Below are 19,127 nucleotides of genomic sequence, written 5' to 3' on the forward strand. Positions count from 1 at the left end.
GAATCCGTGGCTGATATGTAGAACTGAATTGTATTGCAAAATAAAAATAAAAAATTAAAATAAAGAAAAACAAAACAAAACAAAACAAAACCCTGATATCTTGCCAGGCAGTGGTGACCAGCACCTTTAATGCTAGCACTTAGGAAGTAGAGGCAGGCAGATCTCTGTGAGTTCGAGGGCAGCCTGGTCTACAAAGTATGTTCTATGACAGCTGGATCTGTTACATGGAGAAATTCTGCCTCAAAAAATCAAATACGTAAATACATAAATAAATGAATCCACTGTCTTGTGACACATCAAAAAAAAAATCAGTAACATTGGGGTGGCTTTGTCATAGGAGGCACTAACTGTGAGGGTGAATTTAGGTTGTGGGGAGTGATCTAGCATCCAGTGTTCTTTCTCCCTCCTCCACACTCAGACCTTCAGTTTGAGGAAAGATTGCTACTGTAGTTTCCTAAAACCAGAGCTGCTGCACTGGGTTCTATTTTTCTCTTTACCATTTCCACCTTCATAGTGTTGTTGGTTTAGACTACAAGACACGACACACTGCATCACTAAGTACTGCAGCTTGCACAGCATGGAGTGGGGCAGCCCTCTGTGCGGACCTCCTAGTACCCTTGCTGCTGGTGACCTTTTCCTTCTCATTTCTCTCACTCTTTGTGTTATTGCTGTGACACCTCTCAGGACTATCTTGAGGGACTAGTTTTCTGCCATTTGGGCTTCTATACCAGGTTGTGGTTGAACAAATGGTTAATAATATTCTGAGATTTATTCCCCCCAAATGTGTTTTCTTACACTTAGTCACATTAGAACTCCTCTGCCACTTTTCTGCCCACGTGCACATCTTCGTTCAGTTTACCCCTAATCAGCTTGGCATTTTAATCCCTGGAAATGCTGAATGCCATCTGCAAACTTGGCAGTTTCCCCGTGCACTCTCTTCCAAGTCATTTATATGAATGTTGACTAAGCTGTCATGCCACTCGCTCTATCTAAACATCTCCTTCCTTGCAGGGTGTTTGATCCAATGACTCAATCACAGAATTAATGATACAAAACTAACTCCTGAACACTGCATTTACCCAGGCCTGTGCCAGTGTCTTCCTGTTCTTAATTTCTTATTCTTAAGCCAGATGCCCACAACAGGAATTTCCCCATGCACTGAAAGAAATTCATTAGATTCAAATCCAAGTTTGAGTTAATGATCTCTTCACTAACATAAGGTCCTGCCTGCCTATGTTAAGACTCCTTTGTGGTCTCTGATCCAGAACGTCTACAGTGGAGTTCAGTGTCTCTTTCATGACATTAAGTCCTGTTTTTCAGTGCCATGTCATACTCCAGGTTCCTTGGCCTTAAACAAGTGACTAAGTTGTGAGGTGAGTGCTGTGCAATAACTGTGGGTTTGTTGAGGTCACTAGACCAGCACATTCTGAGGTCTGGCTTAGCACAAGCTCCCAGATGCCCTTGAGCCCTGATTCAATCCCTTCAGTCTCAAAGTAGTTTCTCAGATCTTGGACTCACCTGACCATGTCCACCTCACCAGGAAAGTCATTGCCATTATCCTAGACTAGCAAATCCATGAAAACAGAGGGTAGATTAGAGGTTCCCAGGACAAAAGGAGCAGAGGGATGGTTTCTGGTCGGGATGATGAAAAGTTGTGAAAATATATAGTGGTCCATTACACAGCACAGTGAGTGTTAAGTAATACTATTAAACTGTATGGTTAACATGGCAAGTTCATGTATATTATTATATAGTAAAATTAAGTCATTTGCCAGTTGAAGGTAATACTGAAAAATGGGCAGGAGAAATGAGTTTTGGGATTTTCTTTGAAATACTCAACCAAAGTCTGATGTGGTGGTGCACACTGTTAATTCCAGTACCCAGTAGGTGGAAGCAAGAGGATCAAGAGTTCAAGGCCAGCCTGAGCTATCTAAGACACTGTCTACAAAAAAGCAAACAAACAAACAACCTTAAACCACAGTCCTAGCAGCAAAAATGTGAAGGTCTGGCAAATAGTGTTGAGTTCTGAGCTAAAGTTTTCCACAGCAAAAAAAAATCAATACTTTATAAGGGGTTGGAGAAATGGCTCAGTGACTAAGAGCACTTATTGCTCTTGCAGAATGTGATACTTTGGTTTCCAGCACCCACATCAGGCTGTTCAAACTGCCTGTAACTCCAGCTCCAGGGGAATCCCACTCTTTTTCTGGCCTCCTTCAATGCCATGTGCATGGACACACGCATGAGCTCTGGCTCTCTCTCTCTCTCTCTCTCTCTCTCTCTCTCTCTCTCTCTCTCTCTCACACACACACACACACACACACACACCTCGATTCTTGGCTAGCCCTTAAGTCTCACATACTCAGCCTAACGTGTGAAGGTCCATTTCTCTGCTAAGCCAGAGTGAGCTGTGCCCCCGCAGTCCCCAGAGCCTTCCTCCAGCCTCTAGGCCTTTGCCTTGCATTTCAGCTTGTGTCTTCCTTGTGTGGTAAGTTTACTGTCAGGCTCTGTGCAGCCTTTCTCTCCTTCTCTAATAAAGGAACTGGAATTGCCTTTTCATTTGAGTCTCCATGGTGCCTGTTTATACTCCTGTGGCTTACTTTCTGGACCACCATTTCATAGAGCTGTCTCTGTCTTCTCACTAACCTGTGAGAGGAAACGTATTGACCTGCCTTAGAGGCTGAGAAAACTTTCTGAGCTATATGAACCTCTTGTTTTTATGTAGTTGTGATTGTGTGTTTTAAATGTTAAATATTTGTAAAGAGAAGATTGAAAAGTAGAGATGTGATCGTTAGTTATAAATCTTAAGATCTATAAGGAATCTTATCAATCACTTATGGATGTTGGTCTTCTGTAGACACTTTTATCAGTCTGGCAACTGCTAATAGCCCAGCACTCCCTCCCTCCCTTACCACTAGCTACTCAGCAAATTCTTGCTGAATTTACTGACATACTACAGCTTGTGTGTGTGTGTGTGTGTGTGTGTGTGTGTGTGTGTGTGTGTGTGAGAGAGAGAGAGAGAGAGAGAGAGAGAGAGAGAGAGAGAGAGAGAGAGAGAGAGTGAACATGTGCGTGAATGTTGCAAAGTGTTATTTCTCTAGTGTGGGATCTCTGCAGATGTGTGTGTTTTAGAAGAAACAATTAAACTTTGAGATGGCTTTGTGGATAAAGGTGCTTGCTATCAAACTTGATGACGTTAAGTTGGATCCCCAGAACCCACAAGGTGGAAGGACAGAACTAACTAGGCAGGTTCACCTCTGACCTACTCATACAGGCTGTGAACAACCCCAGCCTCACAGTAAATACAATTTAAAAAAGAAAGAAAGATTTAAAACAACAAAATTCCAATGCTATTGTTTTGTTGTGCTAAGGATAGAACCCAGGGCCTAGACCATGCCGGACAGCATTCCACCCCCAAGCTCTCATGGCTTACCCCACAACTGGGAGGGATTGGGGAAGGTAGTCCTAGTGTTTGCCAAGCAATAAGCTAAACATGCAAGACACATCCATCCAGTAGGTGGCAGCAGGAGCCCACAAACTCAGGGGAACAAGCACAAACTGGGTAACAGGCTGACTTGGTTTTACCTTTCCTCTGTGTGTGTGTGTGTGTGTGTGTGTGTGTGTGTGTAGAAATCCTGTATTTCCAGTTTTTCAAACACTTTGAGGGCTTGAGGTGCTTGTTCAAAAGGACAAGGCTTGGGTTAGAGTCACTGGGTTAGAGATACATTTCTAGACCAGTGCTAGATATCTACTGGATTTCCAGAGCTCTAGGAAAGTCTTTTATGTGCCCCCTGGAGCCTACAGATGCTGCATTAGCAATTATTCTCAGCTTGAAGTTTGGTCCTTGTGCAAATTTCAGTCATCTGGGGAGGATTTACATTAGGTTGCTTCCCAGCCCCTATCTGCTACTGTAGTTAGCATGTGAAGGCATGTTTTCTTGTGTGGACAGGTAGGGACAAAAGAACATGATAGTCTGAACTGGCACATGTGAGGAGAGACATGTAGGCCTGCAGAGTCAGGCAGGGTCCTCTCAGCCCTTAGGATGGCTTCCGGTTTTCTCTGTTGGCCCTCTACAAACCATCATTCCTAACATCTCCAGCCAGTAAGCAACTCCTGATTGTGAGCCTGCTAAGTGCAGAGATCAATGAAGGACTTGGACATTTAAGACGTGATTAGTCGGTTGGTGGTGGCTCACGCCTTTAATCCCAGTACTCTGGAAGCGGAGTCAGGGGGATCTCTGTGAGTTCAAGGCCAGCCTGGTCTACAGAGCGAGATCTAGGACAGGCACCAAAACTACACAGAGAAGCCCTGTCTCGGGGGAAAAAAAGATGTGATTATAATTGTACAAGTCTAAGTTCAGAACATGTAATCACACAACAGAACATAATAAATATTTTAAATCTAAAAGATTCTAGAGAATCCAGGATTTATACAGGGGATGGTCTGAAGTAATGGGGTGGGGCATCCAATTATTAGATGAGTGACTTTGAAAGGTGGTATTACATGCAACAGCTATGAGCCAAGTGTCATGAGCAGACCATACATATGGTTAAAGTCTGTAAGATAAGGAAATCATATTGGCTACATTTATAGAAACTCTATTTGCTGTGTTTTCTAACAGTAATTCACGTTTCCACAGTATTTCAGAGCTTCCAAAACACTTGCATTTGATTGCATTCCCTTTTTAAATTTTATTTTAATGATTATATATTAATTATATGTAATAAGGGATTTTGTTATGAAACTTTCACACATGTATATGTGTTCTGACCATACTCACACACACCCATTGACTTTTCTCATTTCACTTCCATACCCACAATCCTCTTCATATCATCTGCAGGTCAGATATTATTAAATATGGTAAAATACATAAAACATTTAGTGTTTGGTTCTCAGAAAGTCTTTACTGCTAATTATTGGATCTGTCCTTAGCTCCTCCACCCACATTTGTTTTGTTTTCTTTTGTTTTGAGATAAAGTCTTAATATGTTGCCCAGGTTGGTCTCAGACTTCTGGGCCCAAGCCATCTTCCCACCCATCATGCACCACTAGAGATATTCTTTTCCTTGAATAACAAGAGTTATATCTTGTTAATGCCTCTGCTCGTTTTAGCAGTAAGAGGAGATGGTCCATTACCTGGTCCGCTAAGGAAGCTGCAAGCCATTAGACTCACATGGACCCTCAGCTGCTAGGCTTATTAAGAAAAGGTTACAATAGGGGGAAATGGACAATGCAGGCACCGAGGTATTTTTAGACCATGCTGCAAGGATGTGCATCTTGGGTTCTGTTTAGATTGAGCACAGGGGATAAATCTGGATTATTTTATAAGATTACCAATCAGAAAGTCCTTGCTAAGTACTTACACTGTTGCCATCTTATGCAAGGGCAGTGTGGGGAAACCCAGGCAGGTGAAATACGTTTCCCAAACTTTCAAACAGGAGCGTGCATGATATAATCTTTTCCTTGGGTGGGAAGCATTTTGTAGTTCTGTAAGAACTGTAGCTGTGTCTATTTCTTGCATCAGGAATTCTACAAAAATCATTTACCTCATGTCTGTTTATTAACATGGAAACGGTGTAGCAGCAGCTAAGCAAAGACAAGCACTCTGCTGTCTTCTTAAAAGCCTCTCACTGAGACACATACTCTTGAGTGAGAGAAAGTCAAGGCTCAAAAAAGTTTCTGTAGCAAGATGCTGTATGTGTGTTTAGAATATACACTCATGCCTACACTCCTAACCCACCAGAAGGGATACAGCCAGCACCCACACCCCAGACTGAGGCTGCAAAGCCTGTCTTCTGGATCCCAGCACACTGCTCCCTGCTAGTACCCTCTTAAGCTCAGGGGTGTCAGTCATTTGCTAGCAAGTTATGGAACTTATCCCACGAAGGTTTTGGTTTTTTTTTCCTAAAAAAACGAATCAGAATGTCCAAAGGCCAGTTGCTTCATGAATGTGTTTATCCTCTAGAAGAGGGCTCTGTGCCTCATCTGCTGCCATCTTGACTTTTTTATGGTGATGGTACCATGGCTTAGCCAAGAGAAGTCAGTGACCCTGGGCCAGGAAGCACAAACTATGATTTCCAACAGGACAAATTATCTTAAGGAAAAGGCATTAGGATAGCTCGCAGCATTGGGGTGAAGGAAAGTCATGAAAACAGTTCCATTAGCCAATTTGGTCAATGGGCAGGTGCAGGAAGTGGCAGATGAAGCCAGCCAAGACCTATAAATATACCCCAGTATCACTGTTCAAAACCCACAAAATAAACGAGCGAGTTAGAATACTTGGCAGCTTGTGAGCATCTAGATGCAAGCTCTCAGTTCTCAGCTTAACTCAGGATGTTTTCTGGGAGTCTGCATGCTGTTTGGAGCTTCTGTTTCCCCAGCAGTCCAGTGGACAGCAAGCATTCTCTCTTGGCTCCTTCACAGAGTTGTGAGAAACTAGTACGTCAACGAACTTTGAAAATGCTAATCTTCATACAGAATGAAAGGCTGTTGTTGAGATCTCTGAGGCTAATCTTACAGAAAAGCTATTTCACAAAGGCAGGGAGAAGCATCAAGAAAGCATTTCTGATAGCTTTTCTTTGGTCCTTTGCCTACATTGCTATCTTGTAGGTCATTTACTCTAGCTCTCCCTTGTTATAATCGTGAGCAGAAGACTGAGAGTCCAGTATCTGCAGAGCAGTGACGGTACCATGCACAGACAGAAATGTCAAGAGAGTAGCATGTGCCACAGGGCCCCTGGCTGAGGGGCTTGCTAGGCTGTGAATGTTGATCAGGAGCAGGCTGATGTGAAACTTAGGAAGAAATTAGGGCAGAGGTGGGGGGTTGGACTTCAGTGATCCAGCTCCAGGATGGCCCAGTGCCTCAGAGGAGCAATTTCAGGGTGGCCAGGGACTTGGATAGCACAAATGACAACTTCCTAGAACGGTCTGTTCCAGAATCCATAGAGGGAAAGGAAATAGCCTGGCCTCGTCCTGAGTAAGCTGACAGGAAGCAGGATAGGAAGTATTTGTAGTGGGGCAAGTACTCATGGCATCATTAAGTCTCTTTTGAGTGGAAGAAGAAAAATGGGAAAAAAAATCCGTACAGCACATGTGGTAAGTCAGTTTCCATAGTGTGGGAGAGTGGGAAGAACAGGTCAGCAGAGGGAGATGGCGCTGTATGGCATGGGAGTTCTGCACGCAACATCATTTGTGGCTGCATCACTAACTTACCAAATGACCTTGGAAATGTCATTTGCTTCCTGTATATGTTGAATTCCTTTTTTTTCAAAGAATTTTCTCCCTATCTGGTCAGTCATTATGAAAACTAAACAAAATATTCTTAGAAGCAACTAGCATACAGCTATTAGAACACAATGGCAAATAAAATACTGGTCTATTCCTTTATTTTGAGAAGAGATTTAGAAAACCTCCAATGAAATAAGCCAGTTGAAAATGTAGAGCCCTGAAAAAAGCAAGCATGATTTAGCCTAGTAGGCACAGGTAGCTAGGCCCTTTTTTACAAGCAGAGAACAAAGCCTAAATGAGCAGAGAAGAAAACTCCTCCAGACGGAAGGACAATTAGAGGCCAGGAAAGAAGGGAGGTAAATATGTGCAAGAACACGGTCTCCTCACACAGGCCTGATGCCTTTAATGCATCCGGGTGGAGCTCCTCTCAACCCTGGTAGATGGGGAAGACACTGAGTGGCATGACTCAGCTGGACTCATTTCCCTGAGTGTCTGTGAGACAAGACAGGTTTCATGCTCAGTTGGGGTTGCTTGCCTCTATTGTCGGCTCTCCTGGTGTGTGTAGGAAGAAACCAAGAGCTAATGGTGATTTCTTTTCCTTTTTGAGTTTTGATTCTAGCTTTTCATTATCATTATTGAAAAGATGCATCTCTTATACAGTACATCCTGAGCACATTTTCCCCTCCCCCACTCTCCCTAGCTACTCCTCCCCACCTCCCCTCCCCCCAGGCCAACCCCTCCATCTCCCACTGAAAAGAGCAGGCTTCTGAGAGACAACCACCAAATACAGCACAACAAGATACACTAAGACAAGGCGAAAGCCCTCATACCGAAGCTGGGCAGGGCAGCCCACCAGGAGGGAGGGTCCCAAGAGCGGCAAAGAGTCAGAGACACACCCACTCCCACTGTTAGGAGTCCCACAAAAACACCAAGCTAACAGCCTCAACATATATGCAGAGGACCTGGCGCAGACCCCTGCAGGCCCTGTGCTTGCTGCTTCAGTCTCTGTGAGCCCATATGCACCCTGCTTAGTTGCTTCAGTGGGCCATGTTCTTCTGGCGTCCTCCATCTCCTCTGACTCCTACAATCCTTCTGCCGCCTTTTCCGAGTGATTTCTTGAGCTCCGAGGGAAAGGAACCAATGGAGACCTCCAGTTTAGACTCTCATTCCGCAAGTCTGGCTGTGGGTCTCTGCATCCACTCTCCCCTACTGCCAGAGGAAGACTCTTTGATGACAACTGGACAGGGCACTGATCTATGAATATAGCAGGATACTATTAGGAATCGTTTCATTGATTTTTTTTTTTTCTAGACCTATCATGTTTGGTTCTACCCTGGGTCTCTGGGTTATCCAGTCTCCAGTTCCTGGCTATTCAGTCAGTGTCAGGGATGGGCTCCCTCTTGTTGATTGAGCCTCAAGTTAAATCAGACATTGGCTATGCCGCCGCCATTCCCCCAGCACGTCTTTCGGGCAGAGCAGACTGTGGGTCAAAGGTTCTGTGGCTGGTTTGGCGTCCACGTTTCTCTTTCAGCAGCCTGCACAGTACCTCCCTACACAAAAGAGACTAGAACATAGGGGTGAAGACTCCGTGGGGACACCCACTCAACCTCGCCACATTTAATGAGCTGTGTGGATGTTGTCCTCTGCAGTGCCCGCCTCCACCCATCAGTTTGCAGAGATCAATCCTCTCTCCTAGCATAGCCTGGATTGTTTGGGGATCTCCATGGGACCCCTCTAGCCAACAACTCAATCAAATGCATCTCAGTCCAGCAGTGATTTCTTTAAATCCTGAAAGTCCACGGGTGGATGACAGTTATGCATGGAGTGAAACACCCTCAGAGGTGTGGATGATTGACCTAGTCTTTACCAAGAACAACACAGAAAATTAGAATCTGTTTCTAGATGGTGTGTGTGTGTGTGTGTGTGTGTGTGTGTGTGTGTGTGTGTGTATGTATGTGTATGTGTGTTTGTGTGTGATACAGGGCATTAAATCATAAAAGGTGAAAAGTGAAAGGGTACTTTAGACTATTTTGCAGATGGGTAAATTGAGGCTAAAGGAAAGGACTTGCTTGAGACTTTATGGCAGTCTAGCAGCAAATGAAGAGCCAAACCCAGATCTCCTGACTCTCAGTCTGGGGTTCATCTGCTATAGAGCTCTTCTTGGGGAGAATACATGTCTGAGTTCAAACACTCGCACAAAACTAATTTGTGTGCCCTCCTCTCTTTCTCTAGGGCCAAGTGCTTTCGGGGCAAAAAAATCCTTGGAGATTATGACATCAAGGTGGAACAGGTAATCAGCATGAAGCCTCACATGTCCTCTGCCATCCCAGAGTGAACCTTCTAGTCCTGGCCAGTGGAGTGCAGTGGAGTGCAGTGTCCTCACTGGACTCCCGACTCTGCATCTCCTGTCCTCAGGGCTTTTCCTTAACTCAGCAGTTCAGAAACAATGTGGTTCTTCATGGTCTCTTGCAGTGCAGGGCTCCCAAACTGAGGAAGCCTTAGAGGAGGAGTGCCTTCCTGAGATGCTGTCGGTGGTAGTGTAATTCTGGGTGGGCACATGTCTTCTGTTCACTGTCTGCCTACTCTGACCCTGAGGCTCTACTTCAGAGGGCACCTAGAAAAGAACATCCCTTGTTTCTATAGGGAACTTGAAAGACTGTTTTGTTTGTTTGTTTTTTACCTTCCTCTGCCTCTTATTCCATGATAATAGAAAATTAGGCCATTTGCAGGGAGGAGATGCCCTGTTTAAATAACATATTTTCTATGTAATAATAGAAATTATTATGGTATTTTCCTACCTATCATTACATTTATTTATTTATTTATTTATTTATTTATTTATTTATTTATTAATTATTTTTGCAAAATGATCTCGCTAAGTGGCCCTGGCTGGCCTGGAACTTGATATGCAGACTTACAGAGATCAGTTTACCTCTGCCTCCAGAGTGCAAGGATTAAAGGGATATACCACCATGCCCAGTGTATATGCCATTCTTAAAACAACTTGTTAGATATTCTGGTTTGATTAAAAAACAACAACAACAAAAACCCTACCTACCCCTGTGTTGGAGACAGAGGAAACAGGAACCCAGGCAGGACATGCTGTGTCAGGGACAGGGGAGAAGGAAACCCAGTAGCCTAACCCAGAACCCAGTGCTTTCATGCAGAGACTGAGAAAGGAGATGCTTGTCCTGGTCACATTCTGTCTCTGTAGAGAGGCTCAAAGGATGCTGAGCTGGGAGTCAGGAGACACAGCAGTAGGGTTCATTTGTCCAGAAAAGTCACCTTACTCGGGCAGTTTTCTCCTTGGGTAGATGGGCGTAGTGATCTCTACCACCTGGTTCAAAGGGTTTCCTAGAGTACCGAGTGAAATCTAATGGATGTGAAAATTCATAGAAACTAAATAAATGCTTGGTGTGGTGGAGGCTGCTGTGTGGAGGACCGAGACTCACTGCTCTACTGTTACTCTCCAGGCGGAATTTTCAGAGCTTAACCTGGTGGCCCACGCAGATGGAACCTACGCTGTGGACATGCAGGTGCTCCGGAATGGCACAAAAGTTGTCCGGTAAGGGCCTTTCTGTTCTTGGGGTTGCTGTCACCTCTGACTTGGTGGGGGTTGTTTCAAAGTCAACTTGAGATAGTCCTACTGGGTGATACATGGAAGTGCTAGAGAAGGCAGCTCTTAGTGCTGCATGAGAGAAAGCAACCCTAAGTTTCACAGACTCTCTTAGGGGTAACCAATCCTGTTGGGACTTCTGCCTACCCTCAAGTCAGCATGGGTTGTGCTTTTATCTCTCTAAATAGTTCCCCTGGAAAACTAGGTTCCATTGTTTTTTTTTTAAACATCTGGATGTCCTATTTATGCTGATTTGCTTAGATTCACTCAGAGTTGGCAGCAAAGCCTTGTGTTGAATGTATGTTTTGCGCTCATCCCTGTATCCTCTCTTTATTCCTCATTCCCCACAACTCCTATGTCTGACAGGAAAATCTAGTATTGGAATAGACATTGTAGATGGAAAAAAATGACCAGGCACTGAGCATTTTCATGACAGGTGGTATCCTGGGCTCCTAGGTGGTGGGGTTTCAAAGTCTGGGATGTTGATGTCTATACAGCAGTTCCTTTAGGGAGGGAATGAGAATTCCAGGTATGAGAAATGGTTTCCATTCTTCCCAGGAACTTAATGTTGCTTTGGATTTTCAGAAATAACTCTTGTTCTAGGAGGGGTCCGAGACCTACATCACTCCCTTCCTCACCTCAGCCACAGGACCCTGACCCCTAGCAGTATAGTGTCCAACAGGATCTGAGTCAGTGACAGGAAAGGCCGGACTGGGTATATCTGGGACCTAACATTAGGAAAGTGGGCTTGCTCTTTCTGGCATCTGAAGAAGAACATAGGAAAAGCAGATGCCAACTCAGGTGTGAAGTGAGCTTAGGTGGGTCCTAGAACAGGACAGACAGGCTTCTCCATCCATGGGTCCTGTGTGTCATGGAGATGCACACATAGGCAGGCAGTGACAGAAGGTCCAGCAGCAGGGCTCCAGGGCAGGTGCCAATGTAGGAACGTGGATTATTCCTGTTAACTGGGATATAAGGTTAGGATTTGATAGCAAGGATACAGCTGGGCTTCAGTGTCCATCAGCAAAGGCCTAATTGGGGGTCTCTGGACTACACCTCAGGTCCCTGAACGTGGGACAAAGGTCAGAGTACCCTAAGCAGATGTTATACCCTCTTAGCAATAAGTGTTTGGGTGACTGAGGAAAGCTCCTTTAGCCTTACTACTAGAGCTGATCTCTGAGCTGGGTTGGGCTGGATCTGTAGGTGGGGGTTGGACGGGTGCCTGGGCAGAGGACCAGGTAGGTCATTGTACATGGTGTCAAATGCTGAGCCGCAGAGCCTTGGGGGCAGATGCTGCCACAAACTGCCTCTCTGGGAAGGTCTCTGAAGCTAGGGCATGAAGACAGGCAATAGTCCTCTAAAGCAGCTATGGCTAGGAGCTTTGCTGGCTAGAGGTGACACCAGGAGAGCTTTCCCATGCATGGGAACATTCCGTACTCAGTACTTCCTGCAGCCCCGTTGCTCAACCTCAGTTCTGCAAAATATATTTGCACCCCTCCCTAGCGTCCGTTTTGGAAGAATACCATTGGGAAGTTTGGCATCTGCCCTCAGCCAGCCTAGCTCCTTGCTCTCTTAGGGCCTGATGAGGGCATTGCCTATTTTAAGGAGCAGCTATAAGGGATTGAACAGTACGTTAAGATCAGAGATCTGGTAGTAGTGTGGTCTTCCAGGACCCGATTTGAGCACCATCTCTGGAAGCACAGGAGCTTCAGGCTTTCATACCACCCTATGAGGACAGAGAAAAATCTTTTTCACTTAAGGTGTGGGGCTCTAAAAGTGTCTCTTCCCTTCTCAAGTATTTGTATGCTAGAAGGAGACAGCATTTAGTCCAAAGGAATGGGACAGATTCAGAAACACAGTTCTCAGATCTCCTTTGGAAAGTGTCATGATACTTTATCACCCCATCCAGAAAGGAGTAATAACACAAGGTCATGGAGTGGGTGGTCCTTGACATCTCTTCTGTCTTAGGCTTTGGAAATGGGTTACCTGAGGTGCTAGTTAATGGAAACTTGCCTCTGCATTCTTACCAGGTCCTTCCGACCAGACTTTGTGCTCATCCGACAGCACGCATTTGGCATGGCGGAGAATGAGGACTTCCGCCACCTGGTCATCGGCATGCAGTATGCAGGCCTCCCCAGCATCAACTCACTGGAGTCCATTTACAACTTCTGTGACAAGCCATGGGTGGTAAGGCACTTTTCCCCCACTCCCCCAGAGTACTTCCAGCACTCCATTAGTAGCATCAACTGAGATCTGAGGCTTGGAAGCTGGGAGGCTTGGTGGGGTAGGCCATCACAGTAGCATTTTACCAGATGGCCTGAGCTGCACACTTTTGCTATCGAGTAGACCTTTGACCTCACCACCATGCTGTACAAAGATGCTGTGACAAAATCCTTACAAGTCTGTGGGTCTTTTCTTGACCTGGGGCAGCAGTGATAAAAATGTCTGCTTCTTGCCTCTTAAAATGAGTAAACTATTGGAAAGACCCAAAGCCAATAGAGAAACCCAACTCAGAAGGATTTTGGAGACAGAGTTCTACCAGCAGTTCAGCAGTCTCAGAGTCAGATCCATCCACACATGGGTGAGCCCGATAGTTAGTGTGAGCCCAACGTTTCCTTTGGGATACTGAAGTCTTACCCCTTCGTGGGAAGAAAACAGAAAATGAGGAGCATAAAACCTCTTGCTGTATGGTGCCACCCTCTGAGATTATTCTGTGTAATTTCATTTAATCTTCACGATAAGCTTACCAGGGAGGTATTATTCTTTTCACTTTTGTACAGAGCAATAAGACCCAGGGAGGATTAAGTCACTTGCCAGACTTACAGAGCCAGGATTTCTGTACGTCACACGAAGTGAAGAAGAGCTGGCTTCATTTCCTCTTCCCCAGCCAGTCTAGAGACCTTCTAGGGCTGTGGAAAGTATTGAAAGAAAGAAACATGAGGGCCTCGGATGACTGGGGATTCTCCTCTGCTAGGCCCGCTGCCCCAGGCTGCCCTCATGGAGGGAAATGTTTGCCTCTGATCATATTCTCTTCATCTTCTTGTTTTTCAAAATCCAATTTCACACGCTCTAGATTGCCAAGGCTCACCAGGCTTATTGTGACATTTCTGAACTGTAAACCTCTTTGCTCTGGGAGCTGGAGGGGTATTCTACAACCACATGGGCCCATTAACTCTGCTCTTGACTTTTGTTTTTCCACCCTCGAATGGACAGCTTTCCAATTCCCTGGCTAGCAGAGAGACCATACAGTGAAGGAGGAAGAGGTGTGGACAAGGAGAAGGAGGCTTGAGGGCTGCTGTGGTTAAGGGGAGGTTGGCTTCCTAAGCTCCACTTGCGGCTTTTCCCTGTGTGTGGCCTGTGACATCTGGAATCCTACTGTTCTGCAGAAATGGGCTAGAAGGGTGGTGTGATTTGAGTGTGATGCCTATCTCAGAAAACACACATGAGGCAGCTATCAAATATCTTTTCTAGGAGCCTCCCATTTCTCCTCAGTCACACAACCTTCCTCCCGAAATATGCCTTAACCCACTCCATCCCCGTTTCCTTCAGAATTTGGTTCTCTCATAGCTACACAAGGTGATGCCACTGGTATCAGCTTTTCCTGAGTGCCTTACTGACATCCCTGTGACTAACCATCTTTTGTGTCCCAGTTTCTGTGTCTACAAACTGTGACTAATACTATATGCCATTCCTTTGCCAGTGTGGTTGTATATACCATTACTTTGCCAATGCGGTTATTATAGTTCCCTGATATCTGAGACTTCCTAAAGGAACTGGTCCCATGCTTTCTTTTCCTAAACTGTGGCAGAGGCTAGAGAAGGGAGGAACAGAAAGATCCCTCATGGGATCTGGGATCTGGTGAGGGGTCACATTCTCACCCATTCACAATCCCAGCACACTGCCTTTGGCGTTGCATGGGAACAACAGGGCTTGCTGGCCACACCCCAAGTTCTTTCCAGAGTCTCACTAAGCGGCTGCCACCAAGTGACATTTTACATGTTGTTCTCAGCTTGTCAGGAGAAGTGGACACATTTAATGACGGTGAGAGGAGTGTCCCTGTGATACGCTAACTTTGGCTCACGTTTCCTAAATTTCTTACTGTGGGTGTTCTGGATGTGAGAGGCATCCAGTGAGCTAGAGAAGGCTATGCCTTGTACCAGAATGATTCTGAGCAAGTCTGCTGTCCCCCAAACTGGCCAGGGCAGCTGCTGGGATTTCAGAAGGAAAAATAGTTCTGTCAATGAAAGCAGCTGTCCAGAGAAAGCAAGAATGCCAGCATCCCCGACTGCTCCAGTGGAGCTGAATTCTGGGCTCTTTGGAGATTGATAGACCTGGGTTAAACTTAAGCATTTACTATCTAGGAGAGACAGGGAGAACACATTATTCAAATAGAATTCCAAACCCCATTTCTTTAATGAATTCTTTCTTGAGTCATTAGACAAGTGGTTTAAATAAGCATCTTTCTATTCAATGCCAACACCACACCAGCTCTCCAATTCATTTTTTGGTCTGCATAGAGGAAATAGCCCTTATCAGATATTACCTTTGTTTAATTGGTAACTGTGTACTTGCGACTTAATCTAAGTTTCTAGGGAGGCAGAGTTTTGATGCCAAGTCCAGTCCATTAATCAGACAGGGAATGGGGTAGGGAGGGTAAAGTGGGCTCTCAGGGACCCAACTGGAGCCTGGGAACTGGCTGTCATTTTAGTCTTGGCTGTCCCAGGGCCCTGGGAGTCTGCCGGAGGCCTTCCTGGCATCTGTGAGGTTGTCTGTGTAACTCACCCACACATAGGGAAGATAGGGCCCCACATGTCTTGGTGCCATGCCAAAGTGTGGGCTGCAGCAGGACAGAGGTCTTCAGGCAGAGCTGGCATCAGCTCCCTAGGGATGCTGGAGAGTCTTAGAAGCCCAGGCAGAAAAGGAATCCAGCCAGGTCCAGGTGGGCAGGTAGAGCTGAAGGTCAGGTGAAGTAGTAGGAAGAATTGGAGAAGGAAGGAAGGGAAGGGCAGAGGGTCAGTCAGGGATGAGAAATCAGCAGAGGATGCAGTGGGCAAGGAATGAAGAAACCTGGGCGCTCTCCCATTGGAGCCTCAATACCTGCCATGCTCCAAGGCTTCTCTAGCCTCAGTCTCCTCAGACCTGGTGTGGAGACTGTCTGAAGTCTCTTTCAACAGTAAAGTGTTAGAGACTGAGTCCTAAAGGAAGTCTTAGATCTCGGAAGTTACCAGTCCCAGACACTGAAGGCTGGGGCCCAGAAAGGCCCACATTTCCCTGCATTTTAATAAAAATCTTCCCTACAAAAAGACCACAGTCTGATGGAGGAGTGTGAGGGAAACGCAATCAAAGATGTTCTTCCTGATGCCCTGATGCCCGATGTGAAAAGCTGAAGGAAACGACCCTTCTTTGCTCACATCTGAAGAGGGAGCCTGGCAGGGAGGGGCCTTTTGTCCAAAGGCAACTAGTGAGTTAAAAGGAGAACACCAGGAGACTCCACTCTGCTAATAATCCTTCCTGAATAGCTCATGCACTAACATCCCTTACAGAGAATGGGACCTAAACTTTGGGAAAAGGCCCTAGCTTTCCCATCTCTGACAAGTAGAGGGCAGGTTTGACCCAACAACTTTCCCTTGAAGCTGACCAAGCTATTGGCAATTTGGAGCCTGAATGGATCCTACTGGAGAAAAGAAGCTAGCTGCCCATGCACTGGGGTTGGCGTTGTGGGTTAAATATGGACTAGGTGGGAAAGATCTATGTTTCCTGTGGGAATTGTGTGGCCTCTGTAGAATCTGAAAAGTAGGTATTCAAAAGATCCAAGAGAAATAGAGACTGGGAATGAAGGATCTAGCCGTGAACCTTGCTCACACATGTGACCTCAGGCGCCTGACCTCTCTGTTCTTAGTCTCTTTGTTTTTGAAAGGTCAAGGAGAGCCGGATGTGCACCAGAAGCCCCCCAGCCCCAACACTGTGAATATCTGAACCTTGCCTTTTCTCCTTTTGCCACAGATAAAGGGTCTAGCAAGTTCAGTTCTTGTAATCCCAGCAGCCAGTGCTGGGAAGATGGACCTGTGGGTTTCACCACTGTGACCCTCCAGTCTTCCTGAAGAACAGCTTCATTTATGTCACCCCTGTGCAGACTCCGGTGGCTCTGTAGAACACACAGGAGGGGTGTCATTTATTTCTTTGCCTGGCGTCAGAACTTCTGAGCCTTGGCACGGTACCTCTTCAGCTCTGCCTTGCTCCGTTGCTCAGAAGAGCATGCGTTTGGAGTGAGACTTCAGGTTTCAGTTCCAGCTTCACCCCTTTTCAGTTCTGCTACTCACTTGATTTTTCTTGAGACAGTATTTTACCATTTAGCCCAACACAATGGCCTGGAGCTTACTCTGTAGCCCAGGCTGGCCTCAGACTCATTATCCTCCTGCCTCCGCTGAGTACTGAGATTATAGATGTGCACCACTCCCCCAGCCCCATTTCTGTGATACAAGTGAAGTTCTGAACCCCTTCTCAGCCTTGTCAATTTGAAAAGATTGGGTGGAAACCATTGAAATTAAGTAGGCCCCCAGTGAATACTAGCTTTCTCTTTGTCTTCCTCTACTAAAGCATATGTCCTTGAAATTACATGTACCTTTCCTTTCTCAGTACTGCCGGTTGATTTAACACAATGTCTTCTACAGTGAAAATGCTCTATATTTATTTGACAAATTGATGTTGTGTCTGGTCCAGAAGTTGAAGATACAGTGAAATTCTTTCTTGTCTTTTGCAGTTTGCCCAGATGGTGGCCATCCTCAAGACACTGGGAGGGGAGAAATTCCCACTCATTGAGCAGACATACTATCCCAACCACCGCGAGATGGTAGGTGGCCAAGTGGGGCCTTGACTCTGCACTGTTCCTACTCCTAGCCACAGGGGGACTCTGGAGGGCTGGCAGGTGCCTCAGCACCTCAGACCCAACTCCTCAGGTAGCTGCAGAGCTGCTCAGAGCAGCAGAAGTAGCTTGATTCTAGCCAACAGCCTTTTGTTTTCCGTTTCTGGGGACAGAGCAGAGAAAAGCAGAAACGGGGCGTTTTAACGTGAGAGAGTAGCAAACCTGTGAGTCAACCGTCAGGAGGGTTCACAGCTTTTCTATAGCCGCAGCTTTGCCGTGCATCTCTGGGGGTGTTACAGTCCCTCAGCGTGTGTCTTTTCTCAACTATGACAAGTGAGCATAGCTGCCCTTGACCAGGGTATCTAACACAGCGTGCATCCGATTTCAAGGAGGTTCCTCAAGTAATCGCCTTCTGGTGGAGATGAGCCTCCCGAGACGGAACCTGTTGCTTCTGTGATTCCTCACTAGACTTCCATTTCCTTCGCCACCTCTAAATTGTGACAAAGCAGAGTTAATCCTGTGCCTTTTCTGAGTCTACCCCCGGAGGTCAGAAGGAAAAGAGAAATGGTTGGTTGGAAGCTGTGAGGATATGTCATACGGAGTAACCTGGAGGTTACTTTCCATCCCCCTTCCCTCCCCACACTCGCTGCCCAAGGATGGTGTGGATTATTGCTGGAGGGTCCCACTTGGAGACTCGCTGCCAGAGCCTTCCAAGTGCTATGTTCTGGGACAGGGATCAAGTTTGGTCCCCTCCTACTCTCTTTTCCCAAAGGGATCTCCATCATTGCATTTAAATCCAGAGCCGTCTTCCAGCACACCTCACATGGCCCTGCTCACCAGCTGACCACACATCAAAATGAAAGACAGTCCTGAGTGGTCAAAAGAACTGATGACCCTACCATCTTCTCCAGAGCTTTCCCCAGGAAAAGGTTCTGGGATGTTGAGCTCTATGAGTCAGTGTTTCCCCATGTAGACAACCCAGGAAGACTTACAGAGGCTGAGGAGCCTTCAGGGGCTGGTAGCTACAGTCCAAGACACAGAGGTAAGGGGACTTAGCTGAAGGGTGGAAATGCTCTCAGAGTCACAGCTAGCTGTCTCCTGCTGTAGCATCTAGCAGGGGTAGCTGCTGAAGAAACTGAAGCCAGTGCAAGCTGTGTCCCCACTGCATGTTCCCCAGGGGGTTCTGTCCTCGTCCCCTCCTACCCTCTCCTGACATTTGGCCTTAGGAGAAGACCGTGCTCTGGGGCCACTTTTGTTGTTTTTCACCTTTTTGTTTTTGCTTCAAAACCAAGTTCTAAGGTAGGAACAAAGACATTAGCAACCTAAAGGAGGCTGAGGAAAAGTCCCTGGACACCAACTGAAGGCAGTAGAGATATTTAACCTGGAGGGAGAATGCTTGTTCTGGTATACCCAGTCTTTTCTTG

At 46.1% G+C, this 19,127-nt stretch overlaps 1 protein-coding gene across 1 annotated transcript in view; it reads left to right on the forward strand.

The window, feature by feature from the left end:
* Syn2 (synapsin II) overlaps positions 1-19,127 on the forward strand; it is a 154,942-nt gene that overhangs the window by 97,620 nt on the left and 38,195 nt on the right. Inside the window, exons 2-5 of the mRNA XM_059258400.1 lie at positions 9,458-9,515; positions 10,699-10,790; positions 12,872-13,028; positions 17,602-17,691. Coding sequence (XP_059114383.1) covers positions 9,458-9,515; positions 10,699-10,790; positions 12,872-13,028; positions 17,602-17,691 — 397 coding nt within the window. The remainder of the gene's footprint in view (positions 1-9,457; positions 9,516-10,698; positions 10,791-12,871; positions 13,029-17,601; positions 17,692-19,127) is intronic.

This window comes from Peromyscus eremicus, chromosome 3, assembly GCF_949786415.1.
Source record: "Peromyscus eremicus chromosome 3, PerEre_H2_v1, whole genome shotgun sequence".
Taxonomy (NCBI): Eukaryota; Metazoa; Chordata; class Mammalia; order Rodentia; family Cricetidae; genus Peromyscus; species Peromyscus eremicus.